At 43.5% G+C, this 19,485-nt stretch overlaps 1 protein-coding gene across 5 annotated transcripts in view; it reads right to left on the minus strand.

The window, feature by feature from the left end:
• Positions 1 to 19,485, minus strand: part of LOC137371258 (protein furry homolog) — a 532,970-nt gene that overhangs the window by 117,116 nt on the left and 396,369 nt on the right. For all 5 annotated transcript variants that reach the window (XM_068033517.1, XM_068033516.1, XM_068033514.1 and 2 more), the window contains exons 39-41: positions 19,018 to 19,203; positions 16,944 to 17,142; positions 2,760 to 2,881 (exon numbers count right to left, since the gene is read on the minus strand). In XM_068033517.1, coding sequence (XP_067889618.1) covers positions 2,760 to 2,881; positions 16,944 to 17,142; positions 19,018 to 19,203 — 507 coding nt within the window. The remainder of the gene's footprint in view (positions 1 to 2,759; positions 2,882 to 16,943; positions 17,143 to 19,017; positions 19,204 to 19,485) is intronic.

Genomic DNA, 19,485 nt, shown 5'->3' on the forward strand with positions numbered 1-19,485 from the left:
AATCTGCCATAAGCCTCCTTTTTTCCCCTTATCCAATCCTCTATATCCCTTGACATCCGGGGTTCCCTGGACTTGTTGGTCCTACCCTTCACCTTTACAGGAACATGTTTGCCCTGAACTCTCACCATTTCCTTTTTGAATGACTCCCACTGGTCTGATGTATACTTTTCTACAAGTAGCTGCTCTCAGTCTACTTTGGCCAGATCCTGTTTTATCATATTGAAATCGGCCTTCCCCAAATTCAGTACTTTTATTAAGGTACCACATAAAAGGTTGGTTAACAAAATTGAAGCTCATGGAATAGCAGGATCAGTGTCCAATTGAATAAAAAATTGGCTTATGAACAGAAAACAGCGAGCGGTAGTAAATAGTTGCTTTTCAGACTGTAGGGTGGTAGACAGTGGTGTTCCCCAAGGGTCAGTGCTGGGACTACTGTTTTTTTGATATATTGATGATTTGGATCTTGGAATACAGAGTAGAATCTCAAAATTGCCTGATGTCACCAAACTTGGAGGTGTTGCAAACAGTGAGGATGATGTGAACCGCCTGCAACAAAACATAGATAGGCTAGCAGAATGGGCAGAGACGTGGCAGATGCAATTTAATACTGACAAATGTGAGGTGATGCATTTCAGCAGAAGGAATAGGGAGAGGCAATATATTCTTTATGGCACAGTTCTAAAGAGTGTGCAGGAACAGAGGGACCTTGGAGTGCATGTGGATAGATCTTTGAAGGTGGCATGACATATTGAGAGAGTGGTTAGCAAAGCATATGGGATCTTGGGATACATAAATAGAGGCATTGAGTACAAATGCAGGGAAGTTATGCTGAACCTTTATAAAGCTCTGGTTGGGCCCCAAATGGAGTATTGCATCCAATTCTGGTCGCCACATTTCAAGAAGGATGTGAGGATCCTTGAGAGGGTGCAGAGGAGATTTACCAGAATGGTTCCAGGGATGGAGGATTTTAGTTACAAGGTTAGTTTGGAAAAGCTGGGTTTGTTCTCCTTAGAACAAAGGAGATTGGGAGATTTAATAGAAGAGTACAGGATTATGACAGGCTTAAATACATTTGACAAGGAAAAACTGTTCCCATTAACAAATGGTACAAAGACTAGGGAACACAGATTGAAAGTTTTGGGCAAAAGATGCAGGGGGAATATGAGGAAGCACTTTTTTATGCAGCGGGTAAATGACCTGGAACTTGCTGCCCACAAGGGTGGTGGAAGCAGAGATAATCAATGACTTCAACAGGAAGTTGGATGGTCACCTGAGAGAAATAAATTTGCAGGGCTATGGGGACGAGCCAGAGAGTGGGAATGACTGGATAGCTCCATGAAGAGCCGGCATTCACTTGATGGGTTGAGTGGCCTCCTTCTATGCCATAAATGACTCTATAACCCTAACTTTATACTAGTGATAATTGGGGACTTCAGTTATTCTAATATAGGCTGGGATAGTAACAGTGTAAAGGGCAAAGAGGGGATGAATTCTGAAAATATATGCAACAGAACTTTCTTGATCAGTATGTTTCCAGTCCAATGTAGAAGAAAGCATTACCGGATCTAATTCTGGGGAAGGAAGTGCAGCATGGTTCAATGGGAGAGTATTTGGGAAACACTGATCACAAAAGCATTAGGCTTAGAGTAGTTATGGAAAAGGGCAAGGAAAAATTAAATGTGAAAATATTCAACTGAGGCAGGCTAATTTCAGTGAGGTGAAAGAGATCTGGCCCAGGTAGAACAGAGTCAAAAATTAATGGTAAAGCAGTAATGAGCAATGGAAGGCCTTCAAAGATGAGATAATTCAGATACAGACTGGACACATGCCCATGAAGGGGACAAAATGGGAATCCAAAGCTAGAGCTCCCTGGATAACTAAAGATATCAAGATTAAAACGAAAGAGGAAAAGAACATTTATGATAGGAGTTGTGTTCATAATTCAGTTGTGTTCATAATTGAATACAAAAAGTACAGGGGTGAACTGAAAAAGGAAATAATGGCAAAGAAAGCATATGAGAATAGATTTGCAGCTAACATAAAAGGGAACCCGAAAGACTTTTACAAACATATAAATATTAAAAAGTAGTCAAAGGAAGGGAGTGGCCCATTAGGGACCAAAAATGTGATCTTCTGGTGGAAGCAAAAGGCTGAGGTATTAAATGATTACTTTGCATCGGTTTTCACTAAAAGAAGAGAATGCTGCCAATGTCACAGTAAAGGCAGTAGAAGAAGAATTGGATAGGATAAAATAGATAATGAGTTACTTAACAGGGTGGCAATGCTCAATGTAGAAAGGTCACTTGATCTGGATGGAATGCATCCTAGGTTGCTGAGGGCAGTAAAGATTGCTCTGATCATAATCTCCCAATCCTCCTTGGATATGGGAGTGATGCCAGAGGACTGGAGGTTTGAAAATGTTACACGCCATGTTCAAAAAAGGGGTGAGGGATAAATCTGACAATTACAGGCCTTTCAGCCTAAAAAGGAACTGTTAACAACATTAATCCAAAAAAATAATAGCTTTCAAAAGGAAATTGGATAAATACTTGATGGAAAAAAGACTGCAGGGCTGTGGAAAATGAGCAGGGGAGGGGGATTAATAGCTCTTTCAGAGAGCTGTACAGGTACGTTGGGCAGAATGGGCTCCTTTTCTGCTGTATCATTCTATGGTAAACATGAAAATGTACAATAATTGACTTTACACATGCTTAGTATTGCTGGAACTGTAAATTTCTTGAAATAGAAAAGTAAAATACCTGATTTTACATCTTTGAATACAGACAGAACGTGACGTAGGAAGTTGGTTAGCTCTTCAGCACTTTTAGAATTGTGGTTCTTTGGAGTAATGTCTTCATGGCACCAAAGAGGTCCAAATGCCCTGTACAAAATAATTTCATTCTGTAACTGAGTCTATTAAAAACCAAGTAATTCACAGTTTGTACTCTTGCAATTTGCATTCAGAACTATGTAATCACATCAGTCCTGATACAAATTATATTTTAAATTTAAAACATTGTAGCCTTTGACTTTACTGCTCCCTGACTTCATTTGCAGGATAAGGACAGCATGGAAGGATACTTTCAATATCAACTGCTTCCCAGTTTATGTAAAAATCAACATCTCATTTTTCAAATATATAGGCATAGATTTTGACAGCAGGTGGGTTTTAGGTGGCCGCCGAATAGTCCTGATGCCAAACCTGTTCCATTTTGAGGGCCAGGCCTCATCAGCATAGGGCTGGCTGGCAAAATGAAAGCCCCAGGGCAGTATGCTGGCATGGACTGCTGCAATAACAGCTGCCACAAAAAAAAACTTACCTGCTGGACTCCTCTATGGCTGGACTACTAGCTGGTACTGTGTGGAGCATGTGTGGTGCACGCCTACTGCCCTAAAATGACAATCGGGGTCCTATATGTGCCACATAACCCAACTTGCATAATAAAAGACCTTACCTCCTTACCCAGGCCCAGGGAAAATGGGAATGGCCACACTATTGGCAGAAAGTAGACAGATAGCAGGTCTCAAAATCTCCCCTGTCGTTAATTTTATTATTTTCTTACATTTGGAACTGTTGTTTTGGATCCTCACTTGAACTAAGTAGCTGATTCAATTACATGGATTACACATGTGTCAAGGAAAGATCAGTGTCTGGGACTGGTCTGAGCACCTAATATAAAGTTAGTATTAGCAGTGTGCTCAGATTCTACTGGATTGTCCAGATCAACTTGAAGGCTGGTCCTAACATTGCTTTTCCAGTTTTTCTAGGCAATCACATCGACATGGTAACTACAGGTAGTAGTAAGAGGAGATCTAAAATATTTCATGTCATAATATGGAGGCATGAATGTTAATGAAAATAATAAATATCTTCCGCAAAGGACTTCTTTTTTCCAATTAATTTCATATTCCACTTGAGTCAGTGTCAATATCAAACACTTTCCAATTAGATATAGCACAATTTGATGAAGAGTAAAGTTTCCTCTACAATGTCCAACAATGTGCCTAAGCCCCTAACAAAAAAAGCACCTTTTAGTGCATTTTCACATTGTATTTTCAGGTTTTCTGCAGGAGCACTCCGTTGTTTTATGAAGTTCCCAATTTGGCATCAAGTTAGAAGCTTTGTGGGATTAAATTGAAATAGTAGCCAAATGGAAAAAGACAGGCAGATGAGGTGGTCTATTTACGATCATAGGAGCAGGAGTAGGCCATTCAGCCCATCGAGCCTGCCCCGCAATTCAATCTAATCATGGCTGATCATCCACTTCAATGCCTTTTTCCCACACTATCCCCATATCCCCTTACATCATTTGTATTTAGAAATCTGTCAATCTCTGCTTTAAACATACTCAATCGGCTGGATTTTACCTTAGGTGTACAGGAATTCGCCACCGACGTAAAAGTCCTAATCGTATTTTACGGGTCCTCAGGCTTTAATTGTCCCGAGGCAGGACTTCCACCCACATGAGGGAGGAGGTCCCGCCTCAGTGAGCTGCTGGCCAATCAATGAGCTGGCAGCTCTTAGTCCCAGCAGCGCCACTGGGAGTGGTGGCCACTGCTGGGACTGCAGCCCAGCTGACGCCATGGAGCCTAGAGATGAGGTAAGTTGGGCTTGTCTCACCAGGGGGATTGGTCCTTCCCTGGTGAGGTTGGAGTGGTCATTTTGGGAGAGGGGGGCATCTTGGGTCCCAGGGGTGGGTTGGTAGGTGGGGGTGGCCCTCAATCGGGCACCCTGTGCCCGACTGCCATGACCTCTCCCTGAGGCGCAGAAAGGCCGGCAGCTATCACTGGGCGGCCTTTCACGTCCCCAGCACACCTGCTTGCCATGGGTAAAATACCCGTGGAGGCAGGCGCGGACCCTTCAGTGGCCACTTAAGGACCTTGATTTTGCCTCGGCGGGCAGGCCATTCCCCCCCCACCCCACCGCCATAAACTCAACCGGAAGCAGGAGCGGGGTAGGTAGGCCATCCGGAGCCTCCCGCTCAATTTTACGCCGTCCCCACACCACCAACTGACCCGCTGGGCAGGCGTAAAATTCAGTCCAATGACTGAGCTTCCACAGCCCTCTGGGGTAGTTAATTCCAAAGATTCACTACCCTATGAGTAAAGAAATTTCTCCTCATCTCGGTCCTAAGTGGCTTCCCCCTTATTTTGAAATTGTGTCCACTGGTTCCAGACTCTCCAACCAGGGGAAACATCTTAGCTGCATCCACCCTGTCTATCTCTAAGTATTTTGTAGGTTTAAATGAGATCATCTTTCATTCTTCAAAACTCTAGAGAATACAGGCCCAGTTTCCCCAATCTCTCTTCATAGGACAGTCCCACCATCCTGGGAACAAGTCTGGTGAATCTCTGTGCAACTCCCTCTATGGCAATAATATCCTTCCGAAGAAAAGGGGACCAAAACTGCACACAGTACACTAAGTGTGGTCTAGCCAAGGTTCTATACAATTGAAACAAGACTTCACTACTCCTGTACTCAAATCCACTTGCGATAAAGGCTAACGTACCATTAGCCTTCCTAATTGCTTGATGCACCTGCATGTTAGCTTTCAGTGACTTATTGACAAGACCACCCAGGTCCCTTTGTACATCTACAATTTCTAATCTCTTACCATTTAAGAAATACTCTGCACATCTATTCCTCTTATCAAAGTGGATAACCTCACATTTTTCCACATTATATTCCATCTGCCATGTTCTTGCCCACTCACTAAGTCTGTCCAAATCCCCTTGAAGCCGCTTTGCATCTGCCTCCGAACACACATTCCCACCTAGTTTTGTGTCATCCATGAACTTGGAAATATTATATTTGGTCCCCACCTTCAAATCATTGATATAGATTGTGAACAGCTGGGGCCCAAGCACTGATCCCTGCAGGACCCCACTAGTCACAGCCTGCCAACGCGAGAATGACCTTTTATTCCTACTTTCTGCTTTCTGCCTGTTAACCAATCCTTAATCCATGACAGTATATTACCTCCTACCCCATGTGCTTTAATTCTGTTAATCAATCTCCTGTGAGGGACTGTATCAAAAGCCTTCTGAAAATCCAAGTATACCACATCCCATTCCTCATTATAAATTCTCCTGACTCTGCGGGCAATGGACCCACATTCGTCTTAGCCAAATGTTTCCTTTTTACGTACCTGTAAAAGCTTTTACAGTCCATTTTTATATTTTTTGCTAGCTTACATTCATATATTATTCTCCCTTTCTTTATCAGTTTCTTGGTTCTCCTTTGCTGTATTCTAAAATCCTCCCAATCCTCAGTTTTACTACTATTTCTGGCAACTTTATAGGCCTTTTCTTTTAATCTTATACAATTATAACTTCCTTTGTTATCCATGGTTGATTGCCTTTACGTTTGAGGATTTTGTGCCTTGAAGGAATGTATAATTGCTGTAAACTATGTAATATTTCTTTAAAGACTATCCATTGCCAATGTACTGTCATACCTTTTAATATATTGTCCCAATCCACCTCAGCCAATTCGCCCCTCATACCTTCATAATTTCCTTTGTTCAAATTTAACACCCTGGCTTCAGATTGAACTATCTCACTTTCAAACCTAATGTAAAATTCTATCATATTATGGTCACGCATCCCGAAACGTTCTTTTACAACAAGATTATTAATTAGCCCTTTCTCAATACATTATACTAGATCTAAGATAGTTTGTTCTCCAGTCATTTCCTCAAAATACTGCACTACAAAACCATCCCTAACACACTCTAGAAGTTCGTCCTTCACAGCATTAGTGCTCATTAGGTTTACCCAGTCTATATGCAGATAGAAGTCACCCATGATTACTGTATTACCCATGCTACATGCTCCTTTAATCTCCTGATTAATATCGTTTGAACATGGTTTGCCCCTGCTTAAACTCATTAAACATAGGATTCTTTCAGATTCAGAGGAAAAGTTCATTCAGCACTCTGGACTAGATTTCAACTCACTGTCAAGTCACTGTCATGAAAGATAAATGTCTAACCTCCTACACCACCAAGTCGTACAAGCAGGGTGGTATTTTGAGTAAGATTTTTTGATATTTTATTTTTATTCCCTTTGCTTTTGTCCATATGGCTTGATAGCTTTGTAACCCAAAGGGCAAGTGCACATCCTGCTCCATGTGATATTCAATCCCCTCTCAAGGCCTACAAAGCTGCAGTTCCTGCCACCTTCAGAGTGTTTCTGCTCCTTTAAATACATCCCAGCCTCTTGTGGTGCTGCAGTGAAGGTCTCACTGATGTAATTCCCTCAGCGCAGATGGTGGCTGCCTCTTAGCATCATCTACCAGGAGTCTGTCATTGATTGGAATTGATAATGGGTTGGGGTTGGGTTAAAATCAGAGTGTCCAGTGGAAATCCTGCCCTGCAGAACTTGGCTCTGAAGGGGAGCAGGTGTCCTTGAAATTGAAAGTACTTCTCCCAAGTTATTGTTTCCCATTAATATACAGCCATCATTACTTAATTATGACAAATGAGTTTGTTAAGCAATAAAAAATACAACTTTTACCATGGATCCAATTCCAACAAAATGGCGAGACATATTCAGATCCTATGTTTAAAAATGTATATATCAGTCTTTGAGTGAATATTCTCTTTTGATTGAGGTTCTAAAAAGCAATTTAATCAAACTGTAGATGGCACTATTGAATCATTTATCAGAGCGACTCCTGACAACGCAGAGCATGCGCAGAGCGATTGTGGACGTTATCAGTGCGTGCAAACATTTGCAACTCGCCAGTATGAATGTGCGCACTGAAGTCACCATGCAATAATGTCCTCACCCCTCAATAGCAGTGATCGTCACCTCCATTCCCCCAAAAGTACCCCGCTCCCTCCCACCATCCCTGCTTCAATTGCTGCTTCTCCACCTCAACCGCTTCCTCCTCTCCCTCGGCCGCTCACTCTCACACTCGCCGCTCGCTCCCGCCCTCGTCACTGCCTTCCCTCGGTCGCTCGCTCCCGGCCTCACTGCTTCCCGCCTTGACCACTTGCTCCCGGCCTCACTGCTTCCCGCCTTGACCACTTGCTCCCGGCCTCGCCGCTTCCCCCACTCATCCGATCGCTCCCCACCATGGCACCTGAAGAAGCGGCGGGGTGTTGGGGGGTGGGTCTGGGGGGGTGCGGGGAACGCGCCACCGAAGAGGCAAGGTGGGGAGCGAGCCGTTGAAGTGACAAGATGTGGAGCGAGTGGCTGAGGGGAGGCACCGGCAAGCTGGGAACGAGCAGACAGGTGTGGGAGGGAGCAGCGAAGAGAAGCGCGATGGCAGAAGGATGCGGGTTACTGTTGGGGTGGACTGGACGCGGCAATCGCAGCCATTAAGGGGGTTTGGGTTAAAGGCCCGTTACCTGATCTGAACCAGATGGGACCCGACGACATGTATCAGGTTCGGGTCAGGTCGGGTTGCACTTCCGGGTCTGGCATTTGGGCTCCGGTCAGGCCGGGTCGGACACGCTCTATCACAGTGGCTCCAATGTGAATTTAATTTTCGGACTAAAAAGGTGGTTTTGTTAGTTATTTTAAGCTTGTGCAGTTCAGCAGGAAAGTGAAAAACGGAAGGTAAGTTAATTGATGGTCGCGTCGGGTCGGGTCGGGCTGGGCGCGGGAAAAAATAGAAGGACTCGGGCCGGGTTGGGCTGGATGTGGTTCTGTTGGGTTTGGGTCAGGTTTTTTTTTTTTGCAGCCCCGAGCAAGCCTTTAGTTTGGGTTTAATTTGTTTTCTGTGACAAATTAAGCAGTGCCATCTTTATTACTGGTAGCTGCCTGAGACGTCACAGTGACATTCCAGTGGATGAGGTTGCATTGGTGCATGTGCCAGTACTGTGCCAACTAGTGGCCGTGTTGTCAGCAAATGCAGCCATTATTTATATGGCTTGAGACAACTAAAGGGAGCCCAACACTCATGAAGCGGTTCGAGCATTTATGCTGCGAAAACTGGCTTCTGTAGGCCAGTGGCAAACTTGTAGGTCCAGTTTTACCTATAGACATTAGATTTAACAGCATAAATGCTAGGAGCTGGTTTATGGCTGCAAAAGCATTGTTGTTTGTTGCATCAGACATACTGGAAAGTATTAAAATGCACGTTGTCATGCTAGGCCCCCACCTGACAAGAATGAGGCACATTAATTTTGTCATGAACATTGACTTAACTGTTACTGGAGTGAAGAAGACTTGTTAAACAGATCAGCCGTGGCTGGAAAAGACATTTGCATATTAACAGACAGTGTTTGAAAGGACAACGCAGCCATTCCCTGACATTCAACCCACAATGGAGTTTTGATCACCAGACATTGAAGGTAGGGGAGCTCACATTCCAGGTTGACTGTTAAGATAGCCGAATACACAAATGGATATGGTCAAACCAGCTAGTCACATGACTAACCTACTGGACAACATGAGCTTTTTAAGTTTGTACAAACAGTTTGGGCAGAAAGCTGTTTGCTCCTGGACTGGGAAGATTTCTCTCCTGTCTGCTCCCATCTCTTTCTCACAAGCCTCTGAATCCACTGAAGACACATGAACCCCAAGAGAGCAAAGTCTCCTACAGCGAACAGGGTTTAAGAAGAATACTGGGCCCCAACAAAAAGCAAGATCTACCTACAATCAAGGATTCTACAGTGAGCTCGAAGAACCGTAACGGTAGGTGGTAGGAGAATTGAGGGAAGGTGGGGATGTGGTAGGGAATATGGGATCAATGTAGGATTAGTATAAATGGGTGGTTCTTGGTCGGCACAGACTCGGTGGGCCGAAGGGCCTGTTTTAGTGCTGTATCTCTAAATAAAAAAATAAATAAAATTGCCTCAAACTTTTCCACTTTATTTCTTCTGCTCTGCTCTGTTTCTATCTGCATGTGTGTACCACATATGCATGCTAGCGTGAGCATGTCGTGTACCTGTAGGCGTCAACCGAATTAGAGTTTAAGTTTAATAAATTTCTACTTTTCTTCTTTAAACCTAAGAAATCCTGTTTGTTCTGGTTTCTTTGCCTTATAATTGGAAAGCAGTGAACAAGGATTCACCAAGGGGGTGCTCAAACACGGTGTGTTTAAAATTAAATTTTGTTACAGTAAGGGTGAAGGCTCAAAGGGACCCCAGACCTCTTTCTCACCTGGTCGTAACAGAAATTTGGGTGCTAGCGTCCGGAATTCCCCCACAGGCAAACAAAATAAATTGGAATTGGGAAGTCAATTTGTTCCCAATCAAAAAAGAGCAAGATTAATACAGGTTTTCTTGTGGTTGTGTGTGACTGAATACGAACATGTGTGCAACTGAAGCTAGTAGCTCTCCAAGCCAGGGTGAAGTAACTTGGGATAAGTTAACAGCACTGTCCATGGAGGAGTTGAGGAAAATGGCTGAGCAGTGTGGGATCACTGTACGTGGCAAAGCTAGGAAGTCTGAATTCCTAAGACTAGTGGCCAACCATTTTTCCCTTGAACCTGAAGAAGCAGAAACAGGGCTAGAACCAGACCCAGACAGGGTACTGCTAGCAAAGATACAACTGAAATAAAGGAAACTTGAATGAGAAGACAGGGAATGAAAAAGAGAAAGAGACAGGAGAGGGAGAAAGAGCCTTCTAAAGGGAACGTGAAGAAAATGACAGGAGAAGGAACGAGAGAGGGAGGAGAGACAGAGAGAAAGAATATTCCGGAATGAATGCGAAGAAAGAGAGCTGAAGTGGCTTGAGTTAACTAGACGATGACAGAGTAACCCCAGTGAAAGCATGGCCAATATGGAGGAGCGTAATTCAAGGCTGGGTACAGAATTTTATTTTTTTTATTTAGAGATACAGCACTGAAACAGGCCCTTCGGCCCACCGAGTCTGTGCCGACCAACAACCACCCATTTATACTAACCCTACAGTAATCCCATATTCCCTCCCACCTACCTACACTAGGGGCAATTTACAATGGCCAATTTACCTATCACCTGCAAGTCTTTGGCAGTGGGAGGAAACCGGAGCACCCGGCGAAAACCCACGCGGTCACAGGGAGAACTTGCAAACTCCGCACAGGCAGTACCCAGAATTGAACTCGGGTCCCTGGAGCTGTGAGGCTGCGGTGCTAACCACTGCGCCGCCCTTGTTAAAACTAACTCAATTAATTCCAAAATTTAATGAGGAAGATGTAGAAGAATTTTTTGTGTCCTTTGAGAAACTGGCAAGGCAGCTAAAATGGTCTGCTGAGACCTGGCCTCTTTTACTGCAAAGCAAGCTAACTGGAAAAGCTCATGAGGTTTATTCCCTGTTGCCAGATGAGAGTTCATCAAATTATGAACTGACAAAAAGTGCTATCCTCGGGGCATATGAATTAGTACCTGAAGCCTATTGTCAAAAGTTTAGAACCTTCAAGAAGCAAGCTAATCAAACTTATCTGAAGTTTGAAAGAAGCAAGCGGCTGGCTTTTGAGCAGTGGCTGAAGGCTCTTAAAGTACAGCTCAGCTATGAGAATCTCAGAGAAGTAATTCTGTTAGAGGAATTTAAACACTCTCTCAAACTCTCCCTAAAGACCCATGTAGAGGAGCAGCGGGTCCAGAGAGCCCGGCAAGCGGCCGTTCTGGCCGATGAGTTTGCTTCAATTTATAAGTCGGTTTCCCAAAAGAAAACCTTTTCTAGTCACCCCCACAAATCCAAAAGGGACAAAGGGTGGGAAGGTGATAGGAGCCCAAGCAGTCCTGGGAGAGAAAGGAAAACAGGAGACACAGGGGGCCCTCCTCTAGCCAAAAAGGAAGGTGCTGTGAGCAAGAGTGAGACCCGGAGCCCTGTGTGCTTCCATTGTAATAAAGCAGGGTATTTAAAAGCTGACTACTGGAAACTAAAGGGAAAACAGGTGGGGTTAATCAGCGCACACCCGCTCAGTGAAGAAGCGAACCTGATGGAAAGCACAGAACAAGCTGTGGCTTTAACTGCAGTAAGAGTGGGACCCACGAAGCTTATGGCTGAAAATGCAGGAAAATTTAATAGGATTCCTGAAGGTTATCATGGATTTGTATTTGAAGGGAAAGTAACTGTATATCCCTCAAGTGGGGCAAGCAAGCCCATAGTAATTCTCAGGGACACAGGGGCCAATAGATCACTTTTACTGGGAAAAGGCCTGACCTTTCCCCCACAGAGTGCAGTTAACACCAAAATGATGGTGAATGGTATTGGAGGGCAGTGTATGCCTGTACCTGTACACCGGGTGCACCCAGAGTGTGACCTAGTTTTGGGACCGGAGACCGTAGGGATTGTCCCTAGTTTGCCTGTGGGTGGGGTTGATCTGCTTCTAGGTAATGATCTGGCGGGGGTGAAGGTGGTAGCCCTCAAGTAGTGAAAGAAAGACCATGGGAGATCAGAGAGACAGGGCAGTGGAAGGAGACAGACCCCTGGGGTTTCCCCAAATGTGTAGTGGATCAGGCCATGATCAAACCAGCTCCCCCAGAGGAGACTGCATTGGCACTGCAGGCAGATAGCCATGAGGTCTGCCTGTCCGAGACATTCTTTGGAAAGTTAGGAGACCCAGGGAATGAATTAAATGGATTTTCCCTAACTGAGGCTCTGCGAGCCGACCCAGTATTGCGAGAATTAGCACAGGCTGCCCAGTCGCAAAGTGAAGCAGAGGGAGTCCCTGATTGCTACTATTTAAAGAATGAGGTACTGATGAGGAAATGGAGTTCTCCTCACAGACCTGAGGGCAAGGAGTGGACAGTAGTTCACCAGTTAGTGGTGTTGCAGAGGTGCCAGGGAGAAATATTAAGAAGGGCCCACGAGACTACACTGGCCAAAACTCCACAAAGATGTGGTGGAGTACTGCAGGAGTTGCCAAATGTGCCAGGCTGAGGGGAAAACACAGCCTACAGTGAAACCTGCACCCCTAAGTCTTGTACCAGTGTTAGGAGGACCCTTCAGCAGAGGGCTGGTGAACTGTAAGGGACCCCTGCCGAGAACAAAAAGGGACAGGCAGTCACAAGGCTGGCAAAAGGTTAGACAGATAAAGGGAAAAAGTGACCAAGAGGGCAGGTTAAAGGAAGTCCTGGAGGAATTCCAGATGAAAACTCCTACTGTCTGGTCAGTCAACCCTGAAAAATTCAAAAAGTTAGACCCCAGATCCTCCTATGCAAATGCATTAGAAGCACCCCACCAAAGTTGCTAACAGCATTTACAAGAACTTGCAGTGTCAAAGAAAGACCTCTAGGGGACAGAGAAACAGTGAGAGTGATGCCTCACCTAGTCGAAGTGCCACAGGGGAGTGCAGTAGAGCCAGCACAAATACCTGCAGGCAGGAATGTCTTCTGGGATAAAGGGAGATTAGCAAAGAATCCTCCCCCACTGTCATAAAAAAAAGCAAGCCATCCATCCCCTGAAGTCAAAAGCCTTTGCATGACTCAGCAAAGCACTGAGTGTTCAGGATAGACCCGCCCACTACTGACTCTTTTAAAAAAAAAATTACCTCGGCAGGAACTAAGACCTTAGGCAACCATGGAAATGGGCAAACGGAAGAGAAACTTCCCCCCCAAAAAACACATGTTTATTGGGATGTCAAAAAGGGGGCAATTAAAGCAGCCCTGGCACCAAGAGAAGCCAATTTTAATAAGTTTTAGGATTTATGAATGAATGGGAATGAATGAGAGAAATGTATGGCTTTTTTTTCTGTATCTTATATTTTCTCTTGACCCTTTTAATGAAATGTGCTTTTCTCAAATCGCATTTCATTCCACTGGGTATGGAGGTGTCATGCTAGGCCCCCAACTGACAAGAATGAGGCACATTAATTTTGTCATGAACATTGATTTTAAACTGTTACTGGAGTGAAGAAGACTTGTTAAACAGATCAGCTGTGGCTGGAAAAGACATCTGCGTATTAACAAACAGTGTTTGAAAGGACAACGCAGCCATTCCCTAACATTCAACCCACAATGGAGTTTTGAACACCAGTCGTTGAAGGTGGGGGTGCTTGCAATGCAGGTTGACAGCTAAGATGGCTGAATACACAAACGGATATGGTCAAACCAACTGGTCACATGACCAACCTGCTGGACAACTTGAGCTTTTTAAGTTTGTACAAACGGTTCAGGCAGAAAGCTGTTTACTCCTGGACTGAGAAAATTTTTCTCCTGTCTGCTCCCATCTCCTTCTCACAAGCCTCTGAATCCACTGAAGACACATGAACCCCAAGAGAGAAAAGTCTCCTACAGCGAACAAGGTTTAAGAAGAATACTGGGTCCCAACGAAAAGCATGATCTACCTACAATCAAGGACTCTACAGTGAGCTCGAAGAACCGTAACGACAACTCTTCAGATATTGCATCCAACTTTTCCACTTTATTTCTTCCGCTCTTTTCTGTCTCTATTTGCATGTGTGTATCATGTATGCATTCTAGTATGAGCGCGTTGTGTATCCGTAGGCATCAACCGAATTACAGTTTAAGATTAATACATTTCTACTTTTCTTCTTTAAACCTATTTTCAGCCTGTTTGTGCTGGTTTCTTTGCCTTATAATTGGAAAGCGGTGAACAAGGATTCATCAAGGGGGAACTAAAAACACTGTGTGTTTAAAATTAAACCCTGTTACAGTAAGACGAGGTGAAGGCTGAAAGGGAACCCTTGACCTCTTTCTCATCGGGTCGTAACAATGTTCATTGCCTTACTTTGACCAGTCTCAGGTTTCATCTCGAAGAGTTCAAATCAAGAAATGGTTGCATGTCCTCTGTCAATAGTCTGCAATGGGTGTTCTTTAGTTATTGGAAGGAATTGGTTGTTACCAGCATTCTTTGATTTCCTGTGATAAGACTGGCTGAATTTGGAGATAATTGGATGTGCTGATGCAAACAAGACCACTTCACATGCCTGTCATTTCTATTATTGGAAATTATAAGTATGCTAATTATTTCAATTTAATGGGGTCATTTTCTCATAACTAGTGCAACACTTTTTTTTAAACTGTATCACATTTTCCTGTCAACATTCCAGCAATAGTACTGAAGAGATGTGCTCCAGAACTTGAGGCTCGCCAAGCTGTTCCAGTACAGCTACAATACTGGCATCTAACTGGCAGTATGGAAAATTGCCCAGCTATGTCCTGTACACAAAAGGAAGGACAAATCAACCCAGCCAATTACTGCCCCATCAGTCTACTCTCGATCATCAGTAAAGTGATGGAAGGTTTTGTCGATTGTGCTATCAAGCGGCACTTACTTAGCAATAACCTGCTCAGTGACGATCTGTTTGGGTTCCGCCAGGGCCACTCAGCTCCTGACCTCATTACAGCCTTGGTTCAAACATGGACAAAAGAGCTGAACTCAAGTGGTGGGGTGAAAGCGACTGCCCTTGACATCAAAGCAGCAATTGACCGAGTATGGCATTAAGGAGCCCTAGCAAAACTGGACTCACAAAACTGGGCGGCGCAGTGGTTAGCACCGCAGCCTTACAGCTCCAGCAACCCGGGTTCAATTCTAGGTACTGCCTGTGTGGAGTTTGCAAGTTCTCCCTGTGTCTGCGTGGGTTTCCTTCGGGTGCTCCGGTTTCCTCCCACAAGCCAAAGACTTGCAGGTTGATAGGTAAATCGGCCATTAGCAATTGCCCCTAGTATAGTTAGGTGGTAGGGAAAAATAGGGACAGGTGGGGATGTGGTAGGAATATGGAATTAGTGTAGGATTAGTATAAATGGGTGGTTGATGGTCGGCACAGACTCGGTGGGCCGAAGGGCCTGTTTCAGTGCTGTATCTCTAAACTAAACTAAACTGTGAATCAGGGGGAAAACACTCCGCTGGTTGGAGTCATACCTAGAGCAAAGGAAGATGGTTGTGGTTGTTGGAGGTCAATCATATCAGCTCCAGGACATCACTGCAGGAGTTCCTCAGGGTAGTACCCTAGGCCCAACTATCTTCAGCTGCTTCATCAATAACCATCCTTCAATCGTAAGGTCAGAAGTGGGGATGTTCGCTGATAATTGCACAACGTTCAGCACCATTCGCAACTCCTCAGATACTGAAGCAGTCCGCATAGCAATGCAGCAAGACCTGGACAACATCCAGGCTTGGGCTGATATGTGGCAAATAACATTTGCGCCACACAAGTGCCAGGCAATGAATAACAAACAAAAGAGAATCTAACCATCTCCCCTTGACATTCAATGGCATTACCACCACAGAATCCTCCACTATCATCATCCTGGTGGTAATCATTGACCAGAAACTGAACTGGTGTAGCCATATAAATACCATGGCTATACGAGCAGGTCAGAGGCTGCGGCGAGTAACTCATCTCCTGACTCCCCAAAGCCTGTCCACCATCTACAAGGCACAAGTCAGGAGTGTTATGGAATACTCTCCACTTGCCTGGATGGGTGCAGCTCCAACAGCACTCAAGAAGCTTGACACCATCCAGGACAAAGCAGCCCGCTTGTTTGACACCCCATCCACAAACATTCACTCCCTCCACCACAGATGCACAGTGGCAGCAGTGTGTACCATCTACAAGATGTACTGCAGCAATGCACCAAGGCTCCTTAGACAGCACCTTCCAAACCCACGACCTCTACCACCTGGAAGGACAAGGGCAGCAGATGCATGGGAACACCACCACCAACAAGTTACCCTCCAAGCCACACACCATCCTGACTTGGAACTTTATCGCCATTCCTTCAATGTCGCTGGGTCAAAATCCTGGAACTCCCTTCCTAAAGGCACTGTGGGTGTACCTACCCCACATGGACTGCAGCGGTTCAAGATGGCGGCTCACCACCACCTTCTCAAGGGCAATTAGGGATGGGAAATAAATGCTGTCCTAGCCAGCGATGCCCACATCCCATGAATGAATAAAAAAAACATTTTCGAATGCAATCAATCCAAAATTTTACATGCTTTTCTTATACTTTACATTAAATCAGGATCTTTCTCAACATTGAACACAAAATGCCTTAAAGACGTGGACAGTGAAATCCAAGTTTTATGCTTATTACCTTGTTGCTAAAAACTCAATTAGCTTGTGAGCCTTCTCATCTATTTCAGCTGCTGTTTCAATCTCTTCCATCTCCTGAGAGATTTGTGGAAGGTTTCCACTACTACCTCCCAGGCTGATACTAGATGATGTGGAACTTGAGCTTAATCCTGAATCTGGCACTGGAGAGGACTGATACTCTCTTAAGAAGTCAAAACCACCTAGTGCAAGTAAACAAGATTATCACTGTAAAAATCATTTTACAAAAATATACATTTTGCATTGTAAATCTGAATGCACATCTGAATATCCTTTATATTCCAAGGGTACAAACTGTCATCCTAACCTCATGTTTCCTTGGAACCATTTATCCCATAATATGATGCATAAGGTGATATTAGCAATTACTACTATTTACTTTGCCTAGTAAATGATCAGGAAGTGAATTTAGTTGAAACCAAACTATTAAAAATATCAATTTAACAATATTTCAAATCCTTTGTAAAGTACAAATGTTTTTTTCTGTTTGTAAAAAAATCTGTACTCTGCTTGGTATTTTTCGATTTTTAATTACAAGAAATTTGCAGAATTTGTTATCTTAATGACCATAAGCTTCTATAAAGCATTTAATTTTAGGAGAATAGTAGTTTAATGGTTCAGAGGTCTAGACCACAAATCCAGCGAACGTGAGCTCAAATCTCACTGTGACAGTCTGAGAACTTGAATTCAGGTTTTTAAAAAAATCTGGAAATGAGATCCTCGTACCAGAAAAGTGACTATGTAGCCATCCATTGTCACAAAGACCCAACTGTTCAAAGTCCAAGGGAAGGAATCCTGCTGTCCTAACCCTTGCTAGCCAAATATGACTCCAGTGCCACATCAATGTGGTTGACTCTTAACTGTCTCCCAAATTGGCCTAGAAAGCTACTTGAATTGCATCAAAACACCACCTTCTCAAGGGAAACTAGGGGATGGGCAATAAATGCTGGTCTTGCCAGCGACACCCACATCACAAGAATTAAAAAAAATAGTATGCATTGTGCCCATATTGCACCCATAAAACGGGAGCAATGCACACCAATTAATACCCCAAGGTTTTGTTTTTCATCCTATGAGATGCCATCTACTAAATCAATCAAATGTCATTTTTACTACATGGGAATCTGAAGCTTTTAATCAGTGGAGAGGCACTAAATTGTCAAAATTTTCTGATGACAAATTCTAGGAACTGTATTCATGATTCTATCTGTTTTTCTGTAAAAACTACACACCAGTAGCTTTTCTCAACCCTAACTTTCATATATTTGTCCAGTTGAATTCTGGGAACTGTTGTTTGGATTTTCAGTTTCCCATATGGTGAGTTCTCTTCTCAGCTGAATAATCAGGGGATGCACTCAGTTGATGGAAAGTCTTCTCTATGGGACGAAAAACAAAACATTGGGGTAGAAATTGGTATGTGATACATTCATTTTATGGGTGTAACAGGGGTGCAACACTTACCAATTTAGCAGTGGGATAGCCTGTGTCCATTCTGCAAAGGTATTGGTCCCACTGAAATTCAATCCTGGAGCCTGTGAAGGTGAAACAGGCGCCAGCAGTTTGCCTGGAATAGTTAGATGAGGCCCAATTTTGGGATAACCTTATGCCTCTCAGTTTGAGCACAAACTGCTATGCAGCTGAGGGTCTAGGCTCAAAACAGGTACAGACTAATTTTTACCCTGTTGAATGGAAGTTAGCCGAGAGCACTTTTGAACATATCCTAGTAACCAACTAACATTGTTGGCAGTGTTTGGGTACAAGCCATTCCCTTTTCTCTTTGTTGGGAAACAGTGAATAGTGCAGCCACAAAAAAGGGCTCATAATGTCAAAATAACAATAACAAAATATGTAAATATTTCATAACTTGTGACATTGAGAAAAGTTCATGCTTGTCACCTGGCCTTCAAAAGTTATCTACACAAAATAAAGTGTGTTTTAAAACAGGAATGTTAAAACATTTAAAATTATTTATGACTTTAATTCTACAAACTAAGATATATTTATTTATCCTCCGTGTGTAACTATACTTCTGGAGTCTCACTTTATTTTATCTTTACCTGAATAGAGAAATTCTGGTGGGTAAACTGGTTTTACTGTAAGTGTTTTACTTTCACTGACTTCTCTGTTAAGCAGCAGAACTGAAGCCACAGCCTGGAAATTATCATTGCAGGATAGGGCTATCAAGAGGTGTAAAAGTAATCTTTTGCTGTGTTCAAACACTTCTGGGCGATAATGATCAAGACCTTAAAAAATAGATAACAGGAAAATAAATTAAGTACAACCTTATCATTGGTCTTCAGCTATTACATTGGTTAAATAAAGGTTTGTAATACTGATGTACATGTGAAAATGATAACTGATGCTAATTTATGTTGCTTTTTGAGTGTATGCATGACATGCAATTACTGGAACATGTGCCCCAGCATTTACTCGGTGCCATGAAAAAAATTGTGGGAGGTGTGGAGAGGATTTCTGGACTGGAAACCTGAAAGTATAGTTTCCTGGATATATTGCAGATTTTAACT

The sequence above is a fragment of the Heterodontus francisci genome, chromosome 6 (genome assembly GCF_036365525.1).
Source record: "Heterodontus francisci isolate sHetFra1 chromosome 6, sHetFra1.hap1, whole genome shotgun sequence".
Taxonomy (NCBI): domain Eukaryota; kingdom Metazoa; phylum Chordata; class Chondrichthyes; order Heterodontiformes; family Heterodontidae; genus Heterodontus; species Heterodontus francisci.